The sequence below is a fragment of the Adiantum capillus-veneris genome, chromosome 3, assembly GCF_014529385.1.
Source record: "Adiantum capillus-veneris isolate H3 chromosome 3, ASM1452938v2, whole genome shotgun sequence".
Classification (NCBI taxonomy): domain Eukaryota; kingdom Viridiplantae; phylum Streptophyta; class Polypodiopsida; order Polypodiales; family Pteridaceae; genus Adiantum; species Adiantum capillus-veneris.
In genome coordinates, this window is record NC_140933.1 from 6,533,180 (window position 1) to 6,551,622 (window position 18,443).

The 18,443-nt window shown below is 44.3% G+C and overlaps 1 protein-coding gene across 1 annotated transcript in view; it reads left to right on the top strand.

Moving 5' to 3' along the window:
* The first annotated feature begins 580 nt into the window (after positions 1-580).
* Positions 581-18,443, top strand: part of LOC147460460 (putative serine carboxypeptidase-like 23) — a 42,410-nt gene continuing 24,547 nt past the window's right edge. Inside the window, exons 1-5 of the mRNA XM_086507729.1 lie at positions 581-954; positions 1,518-1,625; positions 1,733-1,828; positions 1,932-2,024; positions 2,118-2,206. Of these exons, the coding sequence (XP_086363855.1) occupies positions 681-954; positions 1,518-1,625; positions 1,733-1,828; positions 1,932-2,024; positions 2,118-2,206 (660 nt within the window). The 5' untranslated portion in view covers positions 581-680. The remainder of the gene's footprint in view (positions 955-1,517; positions 1,626-1,732; positions 1,829-1,931; positions 2,025-2,117; positions 2,207-18,443) is intronic.

An 18,443-nucleotide genomic window follows, 5' to 3' on the forward strand; every position in this document is an offset into this window, starting at 1 on the left:
TACTTAGTACAAAAATAGATTACAACCAAAGGATCAAATTCTAATGTTGGCAAGCTTATCCAGCCTGGTGTGGATCAGCTCTTAGTTACTGAGTGCATGCATGCATGCTCCTGTTTCGCATGTTTGCAATGAGAGGACCAATATAGTGGGGCCACTCGGAAGCTTTTTCTCCGCCCTAGGTCCCAACAAAAGTACAACAAAAACTCTCTCGCTCATGCCGGCGAGTCGCGACCCAAAGAAAAAGGGCTGGCTACCTATAAAACGGTGGCACCCTTGCAAGTAATTGCCAGTCTCACCAATGCTCTCTACTTTTAACTACCAAGCGGCACCAGCCACACCTCGTGTGTTGTTTGCTGCGCCGGTGCAAGTAGGCAGGGACACAATCCATCCTCTAGCTGCCAAGTGCCGCATGTGCACCCGCTCTAGTTTCACCCTTCTCCAAGTTCGAAAACACCAGTGACCACACACTCACACACACACACACGAGTGGTCTCTCTCTCTCTCTCTCTCTGGACACTCTCTCTCACACACACACACACACACACACTCTGCTTCATGTCACACGGTACACACTCTTGTTGGACGTTGTAGGTACACACTGTGGGACTCTCTCTCTCTCTCTCGCTCTCTCGCGTACTAAAAGAAACCCGGCCATAGTACGCACTCCCCCTCCCTCAACGATGCCCTCACGCGGAGGGCCACATTTGGGTGGCACAATAGTACAGTGGAGCGTGGCGATCGTGGTGTTGGCGAGCTTGAGGGGGCGGCCGTGCCATGGTGCTGATGAGAGGCAAGAGGTGACAAGGCTGCCGGGCCAGCCGCAGGTTGCCTTCAAGCATTACGCTGGCTACATCACGGTGAATGAGTCGCATGGCCGAGCGCTCTTCTATTGGTTCTTTCAATCCTCACACCGCAATGCCTCTCAGCGTCCTCTTGTCCTTTGGCTCAATGGAGGTAAGCGCGGCAGTGCGAGCTCTCTGTTTATCCCCCCCCCCTTCTCTCTCTCTCACACACACACACACACACACACGCACACGCACGCTCGCTGTCACTCACATTGAATATATTTGGTCGGGGCATTTAGGAACAGTTTCTTTCTGTGCTTGGGAGAGATTATGCATATGCCATAGATACGATATTCAGTTCTCTCTCTCTCTCTGATCTCTCTGCAACCCTAAGTTGTAGCTTCCTCTCTTCGTCTTCTGACGAGTTCTTTATGCTACTCTCTCTCTCTCTCTCTCTCTCTCTCTAGCTTTTCTGATTATCTTCTCCCTCTCTGTCTCTGCCCCCCGACGCCGCTCTGTGATTGGCCAGATTTTATTTTGTATTCAATAGGGTGGTAGGCTAGCGTTAAATTGATTTGATGGGCGGCTGGCAGCTCCGGCAGCCCCGCAGCTGCACATGGCAAGTTGGCAAAGCACGCTGTCCTCGTGTGTCAGTCGCAATAAAGAACTTATTTGATTGATTTGGAAAATGCATTGTGCAATGGTTGAATGGTGGTGGCGGCCTTAGCGCAGGCCCGGGCTGCTCGTCTGTTGGCAACGGAGCCCTCAGCGAATTGGGTCCCTTCTTCACCAATAACTCCGGAACGGGCCTTGTCCTCAACAAAAATGCTTGGACCAAAGGTTAGGCTACCTTGATATTAACCGGTTATAAAATTATTATTAATTATTAATTAACCTGTAACATAAGAGAGATGACTCCATCTTTGTTTTTAATTTATTACCTCCAGCTGCAAACATCATCTTCCTGGAGTCGCCCTATGGCACCGGCTTTTCTTACACCAAGACTTATTCAGATTATCGTCATTTGGCCGACCAGCCCATTGGTAGGTGTACAGCGTTACGCATGCCTACATATCAGGTTTCAGTATTTTGAACCTTTGAACTAATCGATTATAGCCCTTGCATTCCTCTAAAAACATTTTGCAGCCGAGGATGCGTATGTATTTCTTGTGGGTTGGTTCAAGAAATTCCCAGAGTATGCAAAGAACGAATTCTACTTAGTGGGCGAGAGTTACGCAGGTGATTTTTTTTGTGTCAGCAGTAAGTCCAGTAAACTTTAAATTACCCAGCAAGTAAATTACTCAACCTTGGATTTATTGATAAATTAATCAGGGCATTACATACCCACACTGGCGAAAGTGATCGTTAGAGAGAATAAAAAATCAGCGCATGGCTTTCATATCAACTTCATGGGCTTTGCTGTAAGTGCCGTCTTTTTCCTTTTTTGCTGTTTTGAAATCTGCGTAGGACCCGATCCACTTTTTTGGTATTATCGCGTATACGTAACGGTCCCAATAATATCGCCCGCCAGCTTTTACATGTCTTGGGTTTGGGAAAAAGTCACCTCAACTTCCGGCACAGGTCCCCACGCCTATCATGCACTTCTGGCGGAGTTGGCAAACTTAAAACAATGGGCCTTTCACACACACATCATCCGGCACAAATTTGTATTGTAGGCCGCATTTGCCAAGTGATAGGCTGAACTACAAGAAATGGAGACTTAAGTGTCCATGAGACTGCGCTGACTAGGTAGAAACCTATACACTATAGCCATGGGCCTAAGCATCCATTACTACTTGCATGACTCCCTGAAGACCCGGAACGGGAATGGCGACAGGATCCCTGTGGAACGGGGGAACGGCGTTGGGTCCGAAACGGGAATGGCACGGAATGGGAGGCATTCCAAACATCCAAATAATGTAATTTTTAGCTCTTTGTGATCAAATACAAGTAGTATATTAGTCCTTTGACTTTAATACTCACAGAAATCTCGGCTTGAATACCATTCGACCTTACTATGGCAAATGTGTGTCTTGTACACTTGAGAGCTTGAGAAGGAGAGAGAGAGAAGGAGCGGGAGAGGGAGAGAGCTTGAAAGTTGAGAGAGAGAGAGAGAGAGAGAGAGAGAGAGAGAGAGAGAGAGAGAGGGGGGGGTAGAGCTTGAGCCTTGGCCTTTGAAAGGTTATCTGTGTTGTGAAGGTAAGGGGTGGTAGGAGGGGTATTTTATAAGGGGGAGGCTCACAAGATAGACATCTGAAAATCTTGCCATTCTAGGCTGTTTGGAACCGTTTCGAACCAACCGTTACGGTATCACCTGCTTGTTTAGAACGGTTGGCCGTTTCGAGATGTTCCAGAGATTGCCACATGCATGAAACGCCGCTCCGACGTTTATCCCCCTAAATAGGTGTTACCCGGCAACAATGCCAGTTGTTGGTTTCATGAAACTAGGAGGTGCTCCATCAATGTATATTTTTAAAATTTTTGCTGCCTCCTTGCAGCCAAAGCCCAGTTAAAAATTTTCTGCCTTCTCTAATATACATTTCCCACGTCACTTGTAAAACAAAAAAAACCGAAATGGAGACCTAGTGGTTGCCCAAAGAGTGCCAAGACTTGAAAGCAGATATGCTAACTGGGGTGTGATCCTTGTCATCAAGGAGATGGAAGTGATGGTTGCCCAAAGAGTACCAAGACTTAAAAGCAGATATGCTAACTGGGGTGTGATCCTTGTCATCATACTCTGCTCAAATCTTGGTACTCATGCTCAAAATCTTCATGTTTCCGATGCATCTCTACAAAGTTGTGACTACGAATAACGATATAAGGGCCAAGGTCTCACTACATTGATGTGTTCGAGCCTTCAAACCAAGGCAACTACCCTCTTATAGGGGGACCACAATTGCTATCCCCATTATACAATGTTTGCATTTCCTGTGTAAGCTGAAGGTGCAAGGTTATGCACAATGGCAAGTCCTACAATACTCTGAGTGAGAGAAGCTACTCTAGAGATAACGCTTGAATATACGATTAGATAGAATGGATCAATTACGAAATCTCAATCCTTTTTGTTAACCTTGTATTAGCGACTCCAACAGCCAAGGTTGATGGCTGAATGCAGTGGGCATTTGTTGCACAAAATGTCAGCAAGTGAGCAGAGCTACTTAGGGATGAAAACTGCGGAAGAAAGGATTGTTCTTGTTTGCTAGAAAATGCTTGTGATTGCCAGATGTAAGGGAAAATGGATGCTTTGTAAGCGAAAAAGCTGGCCTAGAGGTTTGTAAATGTTACCTCAAATTTAGAGGTAGCTAACTTCCCTCACAAGTGCACATCTGCACACATAGCTTGAGAGTACTTACTACTATGAGGGTCGTATCTCCCAACCTAGTATACCACTTGACTTGCTTAACCATCGTTGATAGTTTTGCTCATTCCTTGCAAGGCCACAATAACAGTACAAGATGTTGCACGTTTGTTTCATTAAGCATTTACATCCCCTTTATGATTTGCTAGATTTCATTGTTTCAGATAGTGATGTTAAGTTTTTTTGCAAGCACTCTTGAAAATTTTGGCAGTAAGTTAAAGTTTTCATTCACATATCATCCACCAAAATTGGTCAAAATGAGATTTACAATTAGTTAGTCTTTGATGAATTGAAGTCAATATATGCATGATTAACAATCACATTGGAATAGTATCTCCCATTAGTACAAGCAATTTTGCATGACTCCTATTCTAGTGCCATTGGTAGAACTCGTATGAGGGAGCACTTTGTTGACTAGATTGATCAGTCAATTGCCTTATCTCAATGTTGAGAGCCAGTCCTTGGAAAACTGAAGTTTCGGCTAAGCAAGGCTCATGAATCGTATTCAAGCTAACAAGCATTGTCAAGATGTTACTATCAAGGAAGGGGATTGGGTGTATCTTAGAATCATGAAGCAAAGGCTTAAGCAAGTAGGAAAGAAGTGTCCAAAATTGTCTTTTAGGATGTATTGTCCATTGCTAGTCATTAAAAAGATAAATGATGTATCTACGAAATTGTAGCTAGCTAATTTATGGTCAATGCACATCGTTTTCCATGTTTCTTGGTTGAAGTTGTTTCACGGAAATACCCAAAGGAGATTCTTGAAGAGGATGAACCCGAGATTGTAACAAAGTTGAAGTGAGCCATGGGAGATTTCTTTGTATGGCTTTATGCATAATTCTAAGAAACAATCATGGCAACACTTTTTGAAGTTCTAAGGATTGTGGAATTCACGAGACAGTGTGGGTCGATGAAGATTTCTTCTCAGATTTCTCGCATATGAAGCAACTCTTATTAATGATATTATTATCATTAATAAGTGACATTTGTATTAAAAATCGTGGGGTTTCTTTCTCTGGCATCGCTCGACCTACCCTTACAAAGCTATTTAGGTTGCATCAATACGTACGTAATGATCCCCTCGGTACAGTACATCCATACAATATGGAACAGTACGTACGGATGAGGCACGGATTTGCATAATATACAAATTATTTTTTGGGTTTTGGGTCGGTAGTTTGTGTGACTAGAAAAATCTTGACACGAGAAAGTAGGTACCTCATTTAGGTCAAGCATAGCCACAAAATAGCCCACCCGCTATCGCTTCTCCTTAAGAGATTTTGAGATGGAGATGATAAATTCAGAGACATGCCCATACTCTAATGAGTGTTCCCCACACATGGATTTACAAGTTACAATAGTTATATAGTTGTCTAGGTAATAGAGTCATTGCAGACATTATGTAACGGATACATGTCTGAATATGTATGTAAAAATGTAGAATTTATGACGTATTGTTACAATAGTCCTCTCTCTCTCTCTCTATTGCACATCTCTCTCATTTAAAGTAAAAGGAACCTTGTGTATATGTCACGTGACACATCCAACCCTATGTGTCCGTGGACAAGCTACAACATGATCAGGGTTCAGTCAGTCCAGTCAGTCTAGATTTAGAAGTGATCTGGCACTTTTGTGAGTTTGTTCGCAGACCGTGCATGTCCAGACACTTAGTGTATATGCATATCCTCCGGTTGCACACAGCATGATCGTAAGCATTCCCATCAGAATCCTTCAGGGGAATTTTCCAGTGCATTTAACCTATTTTTCCTATTTTTGACATTTTTTACTTATTATTTTTAAGTGACTTTTGTTGGAAAGTAGGTAGGGCGAATTGAGTAAGTTTGTATATAAGCAAACCTACGCTAGCACTAATTGGTAGCAGAGGCAACAGGAGCACCTTGCTCAACAGGCAACTTCTCAGCAAGACCCCCCCCTCGGTAGGAGACTTAGAGTTTTCAGCCATGTACAGTCAGCGTTTTTCTCCATTGCAGATCAGCCCCAGCGTTTTGCATTGCAGACCAACCCGGCGACAGCAAGACACAGCAGAAGCCTAGCGTTTTTACAGAAGCACAGAATTCAGCCCTAGCGTTTTTGATTTGCAGACCAGCCTCAGCGTTTTGCATTTTGCAGATTCGCCGCGACGGAACATCAAGAACCACCAGCGTTTTCAGTTTTCAGCCCTTAGACACCGCAGATCAAGTCCTGAACCTCGCAGTTCTCACCTTCCCGCAACAGTTCCTTGCCGCACGGTCAGTTTCCGCAAGGTTTACAGTTTCAGCCTGGAAAACGCAGATTCCAACATCTGCGTTTTCAGCACGTCGTCGTCGCATTGTCGTCATCGCCGTCGTCATCGACATAGAGTTAGAATTCAGCAAATAGAAGATTTGCAGATTTCAGCCCTTAGCATTTTCAGATTTCAGCCCGTCTCGTCGTTGTCCTCGTCCTCGTCGACATCGTCGGCAAGTCCAAGCATTGTAGAGATTTGTGCAATCATAAGTAGACCTCTCTTGCCATAGAGAGTGGGGCCTTCGGAGGAGGGTTTTACGTCTCTGGTGTCGTATCTCTCTTCTCTCTCTATCTCTCAGTCTCATACACTTGCACGCACAGTGTCCATTCACTTTGTTTGTGATCATAGCATTCTCTCATTAAGAACGAAAGGCTCTCCCTTCCGTAAGAACAAAAGGAACCCTTGAGCACAGTTCGGAGCACTCATCTTTAGCAAAGTGCAAACATTCATTCCGCTACACCTTACATTGGTATCAGAGCTTTGGTAGTGTTCTGTATCACTCAAGGAAAGAACCAGAAGAATCACAACAAATTTTTTTGCTTGTTGAGGTCGCACGAACCCAAGTTCGCTTGGGCGTGTCGATTCCTAATCGTGTTTTTGAAGAGTGACAGGAATCCCAAGAAAGAAGGGCTTGTCCAGCCTCCCCTTGTGTCTCTTTTCACTCATTGAGAGCGGACCGTGCACTTAGCAGCCGGCCAATCGACTTGAGGTAGGAAAAAGCAACCTTGGTGTGAGCGTAAGGCCGCCAAGGGGTGCGCCCGAGAAAGGAGTAGAACTCGGGTGAAGAGAAGATCCTTCTCAAACACGGTTTGCAAGCGAAAGAAAACCTCAAGACCCTCAAGAACCTCAAGACCCACAAGAACCCAAGTTCCTCGTAAACTTAAGAACCCAAGAACCCCAAGAACCAAGATTCCCAAGTTCCTCGTGAACTTCAGAACCCAAGACCACAAGAACCCCAAGAACCAAGAGCCCCAAGAACCCACGACTTCAGAATGGTCATCACTCGAAGCGGAATGGATACTTCGCTTGGAGGTGATGAATATGAGAGAGGCGAAGAAGAATTTTCCCCACCAGGAGGTTTTTCCGACCCTCCCCCTTCCCCATCTACGCCAAGGATTGCACTAACTCCTATGAAGGAGTTGATGCAGTTGTTTATGGACAACAATTTCGAATGCGAAGCAAGAGAAGCGGAAAGAAAGGCCTACGACGAAGAAATGGCAGCCATAGATAGAGCGTAAGTACGCCTTGGAAGCCAAAGAAAGTCAAGCCAAATTGGATGGCGAGAACAAAGAAAGAGAAGCACAATTTGATCGCGAGAACAACGAAAGACAAGCAGAATATGACCGCGAGAACAAAGCAAGTCAAGAGAAGAGCAACAAACACATGAAAGAGTTCTTGCGACTCTTTTCTCAAGTGCAGGCACAGATGCAAGAGATTTGGGAAAGGAAGACTCTCTCCGTCTCTTCTTCTCCAAAGCATGATACACAGGATTTGCATGATGATAAGCATGATGATTTGAATGACAATGATTTGCATGATGATTTGGTTGACAATGACAAGCATAATGATTTGCATGATCAAGATGTGATTTCTCACAAGCATGATGAGTTGCATGAAGATGATGTGATTGTTCACAAGGATGATGAGTTAGTTGATGCTTTTTTTAGCGAAGCTAACCTCGTTGTAGATTCAATCAGTCACGAAGAACCGATCCTGGCTCTCGAGCCTAGGTCCAAAGACCCCACAGGAAGTACTATGTGTTTGTATGATTAGTATGCATGCATTGTTCGAGTGTTTCATTCGTGATCGTTTCCTGTATTTTAGTCAGCTTCTTTATGTGATCCCTTTTCTTAGGCATGACATATTGTACGTTGAGCACGTTTCACTTATGAATGAGCACGGATATGTGCGGATTTCTCATGAAAAGCTAAAAAGTATGCACTCAAGGAAGTCATATTCCATGTCTCTTCCTTGGCATGACACATTCGTAGAAAGAGCACATGAAAGTATGAGCACCAAGCATGGGCATTTCCGTTGTGAATTGCCACAGTTGATTGCTTTAGATCAAAAGAGAAAGATTCGATCTCATTGTTTGCGTGTGTGTGGTGAACGGTTTGGCACTCCGTCTCTTTGTTCATCTACATTGCATGCACAGTCTTTGAGGAAGACAAGATTGTTTCTACTCACTTTACATGGAATGGATATGTTCATGGTTTTGTGTTGGAAATGGTTTCAGGAATTTGAAGCCATGGAGATTCTTGAAGAAGAAAGAAGCATGACTTTTGACGCAGTTGAAGCATTGAAGGAGCCACAGAAGACTTTGTGTCGCTTTCGGCGCGGCCCAAAGAAGCAAGCGTTGCAGACCTTTATGAAGTTCAAGTACCGCACGACCCACACATTAGAGTGGACCGGCGAAGAGTCCCTTCCAGGCCTTCCAGGATTCCGGATGATATTGGCGATCTCCCTCGACGCCATACAGCTCGGTACCAGTACCTCACTTTGAAAAGGAGGGATGTCACGTGACACATCCAACCCTGTGTGTCCGTGGACAAGCTACAACATGATCAGGGTTCAGTCAGTCCAGTCAGTCTAGATTTAGAAGTGATCTGGCACTTTTGTGAGTCTGTTCGCAGACCGTGCATGTCCAAACACTTAGTGTAGATGCATATCCTCCGGTTGCACACAACATGATCATAAGCATTCCCATCAGAATCCTTCAGGGGAATTCTCCAGTGCTTTTAGTCTATTTTTCCTATTTTTGATATTTTTCACTTATTATTTTTAAGTGACTTTTGTTGGAAAGTAGATAGGGCAAATTGAGTAAGTTTGTATATAAGCAAACCTAGGCTAGCATTAATTGGCAGAAGAGGCAGCAAGAGCACCTTGCTCAACAGGCAACTTCTCAGCAAGACTTCCCCGGGCAGGAGACTTAGCGTTTTCAGCCAAGGACAGCCAACGTTTTTCTCCATTGCAGATCAGCCCCAACGTTTTGCATTGTAGAGAAACCTGGCGACAGCAAGACACAACAGAAGCCTAGCGTTTTTGCACAAGCACAGAATTCAGCCCTAGTGTTTTTTATTTGCAGGCCAACCTCAGCGTTTTGCAGATTCACCGCGACGGAACATCAAGAACCACCAGCGTTTTCAGTTTTCATCCCTTAGACACCGCAGATCAAGTCCCGAACCTCGCTGATCTCACCTTCCCTCAGCAATTCCTCACCGCACGGTCAGTTTCCGCAAGGTTTACAGTTTCAGCCCGGAACCCTTAGCATTTTCAGATTTCAGCCCGTCTTGTCGTTGTCCTCATCGTCGTCGACATCATCGGCAAGTCCAAGCATTGTAGAGATTTGTGCAATCATAAGTAGACCACTCTCGCCATAGAGAGTGTGGCCTTCGGAGGAGGGTTTTACGTCTCTGATGTCGTATCTCTCTTCTCTCTCTATCTCTCAGTCTCTTACACTCGCACGCACAATGTCCATTCACTTTGTTTGTGATCATAGCATTCTCTCATTAAGAACGGAAGGCTCTCCCTTCCATAAGAACAAAAGGAACCCTTGAGCACAGTTCGGAGCACTCATCTTAACATTCATTTCGCTACACCTTACAGTATGTACGGAGCACTCATCTTGAGCTATCACCATGAACTCTTCCCCTGAACCTAACATTACCCATCTCATATGCTTCTCTAAAAGCTTATTCTAGGAGAAGAAATATGTCGCAGAGTCGAAGCATCAATGATTGCTAAGAGCTCTTTTTCATAAATGTGTGCAACTCTCTCGGGCTTTAAAACATCCGATTCTCGTAAGCTATGACATGGCTCTCTAGCATTGAGATTGTCACAAATTTGATGACACGGCATACTGGTGTAAGGTGCAGTGGAAGTGATTGATGGTGTATGCTCAAATGAGTGCTCAATGCTTACTCAAGGTTCCTTTTATTGAATGAGAGAGTTCCTTTTACTTCATGAGAGATGTGCAAAGACTAGAGACAGGAATGAGAGTGATACTGTAAATGAAGATTCTGTGCGTGCCTGCGTGTGTGTGTGTGTGTGTGTGTGTGAGAGAGAGAGAGAGAGAGAGAGAGAGAGAGAGAGAGAGAGAGAGAGAGAGAGAGAGAGAGAGAGAGAGAGAGAGAGAGAGAGAGAGAGAGAGAGAGAGCACTAACACCAGATGGGGTCTCAAGACTCAAACCCCTCTCCAAGGGCCCCCCTCTCTATCGCTAGAGAGGTATTTGATTTAGATTGCACAAAGTGTTGTTACAATGGTACTAATGCGAGATGCTTGACGGGTACTTGCGGTAAATGCTTGGTCATGTGAGGCTAAGAATTGAATTCTGCTGTAGTTGAAAACGCTAGGGTTGGTCTTGATCTGCGATGTTGGTACTGTTAGAAGACGTTGGTTCTGATGTGGCTGAAACACTGGTGACATGGGCTGAAAAACACTGATGAAGATGACTGAAAAACGTTGGCTATGCAGGGCTGAACACGCCAGATGGAGGTACTGAGGGTACTTTTTCTTGCCCAAAGAAGTGACCCCCAAGATCACTTATATATGAACTTCATGCTGGGCCTAGCAGTGTCATGATGAGCTCCTCGACCTTGCAAAAATAATGCTTGAATGTCACTTATTAATAAGTTGATGACCCACTAATAAGAGGTGCTTCGTATGCAATTATTACCTAGGCTTGGCACTAATGGGGCTATAAGGGAACACTCACCAATGCCTACACCTAGTAGACACGGATTGTGCTCTTGTGCAATCAGAGGGTATGCAACTACTCTAGGGTGCCTAGACATGCATGTCCTGCGTACAGGCTCACAAGGGTGCTAGAACACTTCCTAGGCTGTCCTAAACCCTAGAAATAGGAGTTAATTTGTCAACATGCAAATAGGGTTAGATGTGCACGTGACAACTGGCTAGTGCATAATTGAGAGGAGCATCCAATGTATGAAAGGCGGCATCTTTTCTTAAGGGTAATGCTCAGACATGTTGGTTGATCTTGCTCTTGCGCAAGAAAGCTCCGTAAACATAGTTCAAAAGATTGTTCACCTCGGCATGGTTAATTGAGGAGTGCAATCAAGATGTCATTACAACTTGGAATCATTTGAGGATGGAAAAGGAAGATACCTTGGTAATTTATTATCAAGGGCTTTGGGATACCTTTTTGCCAATAACTTCTTTTCGAAAGATTCCTTTTCTAGAGTAGAGGAAGCGGTTTTGTTGCGGTTTACTAAAAGAGATCGGACGTTAATGTTTGAAGTAATAGTCCTAGAGCATTCACAGGCTCATGGAACATACCAATGATAGTTTTCGTATTCATTCTCGCTTCTAGACTTATCCCTCGAATAAGTGAGTGTTCATTTGAGTGGGGAAAGAGTCTTCCGATGAGAAAACGAAGGGCAAGAAACAAGAGAAGAAATCCGTTGGTCCGAACTGCACAGTATAGCAGCGTCCAGAATTCTTCAAAGCGGACAAGTGTTATGGATGCGAGGAACATGGCACATTCTTGCCAAGTGTTGTAAGAAAGAACCAAAAAAGCAAGTTGAGGACAAGCCAGAGATGTCGAAATCGACAGGGGAGTGGGCAAAGAAAAGAAAGACCAAGGCAAGACTGGTTCTATATTTTATGGGGGCGACCTTAGAGTAGAAGGATGAGAGTATTGAGCTTTACAAAGCGTGGAGCAAAGTACGAGATTAGGAAGTCTTGATTTTCTTTGATGGAGGAGTCAAGGCCAACTTCGATAGAGACCGAGATTCACGAGTTTGTTTTGGAGAGCAATTTGTGAGAATATAGACACTCATCTTAAATTCTCATCGTCGTTGCATCATAGACAAATGGGAATTCGGAGATAGCAAATTCAGTGGTTTTGGACTTGTTGAAGTCTTTGACAACAAGAATCGGTGACAAGAGTATTTGCTTCTATTGGAGTTTGTGTCACAAGATGGGCACCACGTGCCAATAGAAAAGAACAGATTGAACAGACTTTTAGCAATTCAATAACAACTAAATAGACGACACACGACACGGAGTGGTGGAATTCCACCCAAAAGAGTATTGGCCCCAAATCTTGAAGCCCCTTTCGGTATTTCTTTATATTGCATCAACTCAGTACAAGCCGGTACTCTAGACTCTGCACCTTCTCCAGGAAGCATGTTAGAGAATGAGTCCATGGCCTCATATTCAAAGGACCTAGGTCCCAAAAGCAATTTACAGTGAAAAGCCTTCAAATTCAAAAGCATCTGGTCCAAAAGCAATGCCCAAAAGCTGCCAATGTAAACCACGAAAATCTGTACAACTGCCACGTCAGCAATCAGCGCAAAACGCCAAAATTCGTACAGTTTGCCACGTCAGCAATCCAGCGTGAAATCCGGGCTTTCCATACATTTGCCATGTCATCAGCTGCTACACAATTCCTTCCTTGTGTGTGTGTGGTCTCGCTTTATTTATATTTCCTTTATGTCACTTGGGCCCCATCGAACGGGGTTCCATAGGTTGGTAGGGCTTCTTCTTCTGCTGTTACTTGTTCTTCTTACGGTTTAGGTCCCTCGGCCGTTGTCGGAGCGCGCGGTTCTCGAGGGTTGATCAGGAAAGCACCGGGCTTCTGGCTGTAGACAGGAGCTTAGCAGACGTTCAAATTAAGATAATAGAGTGCAGATAGATGTAATTAATAGTTTAATACACATAATACTGAAGATTCAAGAGAGTTTAGGAGAGTAGACTGCAAATAACAACAATATTTATTGATACAATAAAGAAACAAAGCTTCCAAACTCAAGAGTGGTGGTACAGCAGATACACTGTAAGATTTCTAACTGCTCTTTACAATCCAGTTGCATACGCCCGCTTGGTATGCATTTCGAATTGCAACCCTCGCCTCAGAATTCTTCCCCGAGCTGTCTCACCATCCCGCTTCCTTGTGCTCTGGCTTCTCCAATTGCTCTTAAGCAGAACAACTCCTTACTGCTCCAACAGGTTCCCCCAAAAGCTCTCCCAAGAATGCTTGAAAACCGACCCTTCCCAAAAGAACCAACCAAACCCTTGTTTAGTGCAAAATATCCCTTTTATAGAGGTCTAAGTCTCCCAAAAAGGGAAAAAATGGAGCTCTCACTTGCTCGTGCACTTCACTTGCAGCTTCATTTGGAATTTCCTTGCATTGCCACCACTTGGCACACTTGGTTTTTTTGGTAACTGCATGGTACCTTTCCTTGCCCAATTTGGCCGCTCGGCTCTCCATTTGAATTCACCCCTTTGGCCTGCCTTTGGGTTCTCTCTCTTGCTCTTTTCCGACTCTCTTGCTGTATGTGGCGGGATTGCCCCCTTTGCCTTGCCGCTTGAAGCCTTCGAACTCTCTCTCTATCTCTCTGTCCCCTACCGCAGGACCTCTCCCCATGGGAGCAATAGCGACATCGCTATTGTGGGGGGGTCTTTTTTGCCTTCTCTAAAACTGGGGCCGTGGGAATGAGCCCTTGGCGGGCGCCACGTCACCATTGCAACACCAACCGCCACAGGCTAGCCACGCCAGCGCGCCACCGATGTGGGGCCGCTACAGGCCAAAACCACCGGGCTTTCGCCCCTGAGTGCAGCCAACACAGAGTCAACACATGTCTCGCCATAGCCGGCTCCTCACCCCTCCACACTTCACCATTCCCCTCATCGTTTGGGTTATATATCTCGGCATCCGGCCACCCTCCAATGCATATGGGACTGTTCCCGCCACGTGCACTCTTTGGTGAGTCGCCTCCAATAGCTTGAAACTTCAAAAAAAAAAATTTCCTCAAAAAAAATCCCCAACCTCTTTTTTTTTCCCCACTGCTTGCCCTGCTTTGCCAATTGTTCCCTGGTGATCCGATCACCGACCCGTAAAGCTCCACTATGAGCTACCTTCTGGAACTTCGATGCCCACTATCCTTGTCGCTTTTGAACCCCATCGAGCCCACCAACCAAAGCTAGGAAAAGTGAAAAAAAAAACACCTGGGATTGCTTTGTAGCCAACTGCCACCACTCTCTAAACTGGTAAATCTTGACCACCGAGACTCTGATCGATGCACCGTAACTTTTAGCTAGTCCCAGTCGGTGTCCACTACCCCTGTAAATCTCATCGAGCTCCGAAAACATATGATGGCACGCTTTCTAGAGTGATCAAACCGGCTCAAAACCGGCCCCTGTCAAAACTTCATAGCTGTGTAACTTGGCCTCTGAGACTCCGATTGTTGATCTGAAAGGACCGATAAGCTTCATAATTTAAGCCCTGTGCATCTGTCACTTCAAACCGCCCTTGACCACTTGTGCCCCTTTGCCCTGCCAGTCCCAGATTTGCAACCACTTTTGCTTAAAATTGCAATAACTTTCTCGCCAGGGCTCCGTTTGATGAGCAGTCTGGCCCAATTTACCCAACACTTCAAGCTCTACATTTTTAAGTAGAAAAACATCCCTTCTTCCTTTCTTCACCTGTCAGCCCAATTGGTTCACTTTGCAGCACTTTTGGTCTATAAAAACCACATAATGCATACATTCCAATCATCTCCCGATATTATGGCAGAATCTGGCCCAAATCAGCAGTTTGGCAAAACCTTGAAACTGCAGGCAGATCCTCGTCTTTCACCCCGTGCCCGCAAAGCAGCATGACACCGTGATCTGAAGAAGGTTGGCTCTGTTCTTCAATGACTTGACACATCAGCAGTTTGTGACAGTTTGCTTACAAAAACACTATTCACAAATCTACGAGGAAGGCACCATTGGAGACTGTTGAAAGGTTCCATTGATTTTGAGCACAAAGACAATATTTTTGAAGCAGATTAGTACACAGAATCTGGAGACTCCTTGTGCCAATGTAAAGGAGGCTTTGCGGAAGTCTCAAGCATGGCATAAGAAGGCAGTAGACAAGCATTGACGCGACTCGCAATTGAAGGAGAATGATTGGGTGCTTCTTCGATTTTGAGAAAGGACGTCTCTACAGAAGAGGGAGAATTTCCCAAAGCTTAGTATCCTTTCGACTGAAGTTGCCAGATACTTGGAAGATTCACAATGCTTTTTATATGAGGCTCTTGAGAGAGGATGTTGGACGGGAGCGACTCACACACCCATGAAGTGCATGCAAACACTACCTAGATCAACATAATGTCAATCGAGGACACAGATGACACGATAGGCACACGGAGGAAATCTCTTTAGCTTGTCAGGCTGAGACCATCCTACACATACAACACTCTGGAAGGCCAACTAAACCACAATCAAGAACCTCACTGCTCTCAACTACACCACCTAGCCACATACACACATACGGAAGGTAACTCACCTAATCATGCTAGAATCATACGAAACTTAAGGAACACCATCCCCTCACTAGGATACACCTGTCCCTAAGCTTCTACACTCAAAATCCTCACTCTAAACCCATCTGCGGAAAACGCTAAGGATGACAGAGCTGAATTTTGAAAGTGCCCAAAACTGATATTTATGAGTACCTATGCGTAGCTTATGTCGCCACGATTCTATAGACTACTAGCACGCAGAAAACAGACATCGTTTGATACACTTACGGCCACAAATAGCTCGTAGATGCGTCGGCGTGTGCGCTTCGTCTCGTGTGGAATGCTTGGCGTCGTTGCGTAGCTCTCCTCGAGCCTACATCAATGGTGCAGTCGGATCTCTAATGTGTTGAGCGAGCCGGGCGTAGCGAGAGGATGAAGCTCACGCTCACTCTCTTTCTCTCTCACACACAGTAGACGGCAGTGCTAAGTTTTGATTATGATAAAAGTCTTCTTACAAAATGACCTAGGTACCTTATATACTAAGGCTACCTTAGGTTTAACCAAAAATGGGGTTGAAAGGGTCAAATGGCTTTGTATTTACAATTTGGAAGTGCCATTGCACCCCGGCTTCTGAAACTAGAATAACTACTCATTACAAATGATGTTTATAGCCATAATCCGTAGCATTTCATAACTCGCAAAAGATAAGACTTTGGTACGAAACTTGAGTTATGTTGTGTTGTTGACCCAGCGGTCAACATTCCCCTCTTCCGCGCTCATGTCGTCCCCGACATGACCTGATTGTCGATGGCGATGTGGTCTTTGCTGTCGTTTTGTTGTTGGAAAGAAAGTAGAGACTATAGCCTTTGCAGTAGCTTATCTTGTTCGTCCAATTCGATGTACATAGTCTTCACATGATTCAGGAAAATCATAATTGATGACGAACTTGATGTCTTTCACATCCACGCTCCGAGCTGCAACATCTGTTTCTGTCATGATAGGTCTACTGCCAGATCTAATTCAAAAAGAACCCAATGTCGTTTAACTTGACTCTTATCATCATGGATAGAGAAAGCTCCATCCATCATTTGCTCCAGCAAATCTGTCAATTGGGAGTAGTTGTGATTCTCAGAAACAACTTCTACAATCTGTAGAATTGAGTGATTGGCTTTCTGATCTTGTGAGCCAATGACAACTTTGTAAGGATTTTGTAGAAATTGTATGGCTAAATCCTTAACTTCTTTAGGGCCTAGGCTAAGTTGCACTCCAATGCAAAGTCTGTCTGTCAGGCCGAATCCAGGACTTATTTATTCTAATTTGAGGTTCAAAACCTTGCCGAGCATTCGATGCGCATTATCAAGGACAAGCTTTTCAGATCCTCTGATTACCCTTATGTCTGCTCTTTGTCATTGAGGACTTCTTTGTTCTTGAGTTATGTTGTGTTGTTGACCCAACGGTCAACACTTTGCTGTTGTTTTGGCTTCATCTGTTGCACTGCTTGTATCTTTGTCGAACCACAACAAGAACTATGATCCATTAGAGCGGACGTCTATCATTGTAACCATTCATCTTTTAAGATCCTCTGATTACTTTTATGCCTGCTCTTCTTCATTGGGGACTTCTTTGATCCTGTGCAATCATGTTGTTAGTGTTGTCTGCAGCTTTGTCATTGTAGGCCATTCTTCGACTCACCATTGAGGAGAAGTATGCTATGATCTGAAATTGGTGCTCCAATTCATTTGTCAATTGATTTGAGTAGCATTTCCTTATTGTTGATGTAGAAGGAATATGTAGAAGAGGATGGTGATAGGTGTCTTTAGATTAGGGTCTAAAACCTGGATGACCAAAGGGAAAAAACCCGGTGGGAAAAAAATGCCTTTGGTATACGCTCTTATTGGAGTCGAGCAGTTGAACGTGAAGTACATGTTCATGAAAGGTGAGTGCTTGGGTGAAACACGGAAAGAGTGCCTGATGCAAGTCATATGAGAAATTTGTCAACAAAAGCATGCAATGTGAAAGAAGGAGATGATGGGTGTTTCGAGGAATAAATGTAGCACATGTGACATCAAAAGATGTCTCAATAGCTTCCACCTTTCCAAGAAGGGTTTTCGATGTAGAAGTTTCTCCACTCGTATCTCACTGTGCCCAGTACGTGAGTGTCTTTTGGACCTTCTCCTTCACTTCACCAGACTTAAGTACTTAGACTTCGACTCTTTTGCTCACCTATACCAGCATGAGAGACACAACGTAAATATGCTCAACTCTTCCAGCTTGAGCAGTACCTAGAATAGCTAAGACGCTAAAACCACAAAGAATATTACTTGAAGCTTTGGGACTAACACCTCACTCATTTTGTGGCTTCGCTACTCTACTCTGACTTGTATGACTTGCCGGTTGCATGTTGACACTGCTTTGTGACAAGTTCTTCGGCTGTTGTAGTGGCTGCTGAGACATACTTTGTGAAGTTTCATCGTTTTCCTGTACCTTCTTCTCTTTGTAGTGCTCAGGCCTCTCGTCAGTCTTTGCTTCATGTGGATTATGGATTTTTTATATTTTTTTCTTAATAATAAACAAAGAAAATTTAAAACAACTCAACAAAAGAAAAATCATTCAAATAGAAATCTAAATGCTATGTACACTATACACATGTCCCTAGGGGCTCATATATGGATTTTGTCCCCATACTCCTCTGCAACACTACTATGAGGGCATATACTCTAAATTTCGTCAAAAATTTATCACAATAAAACGCAAAAATTCAATG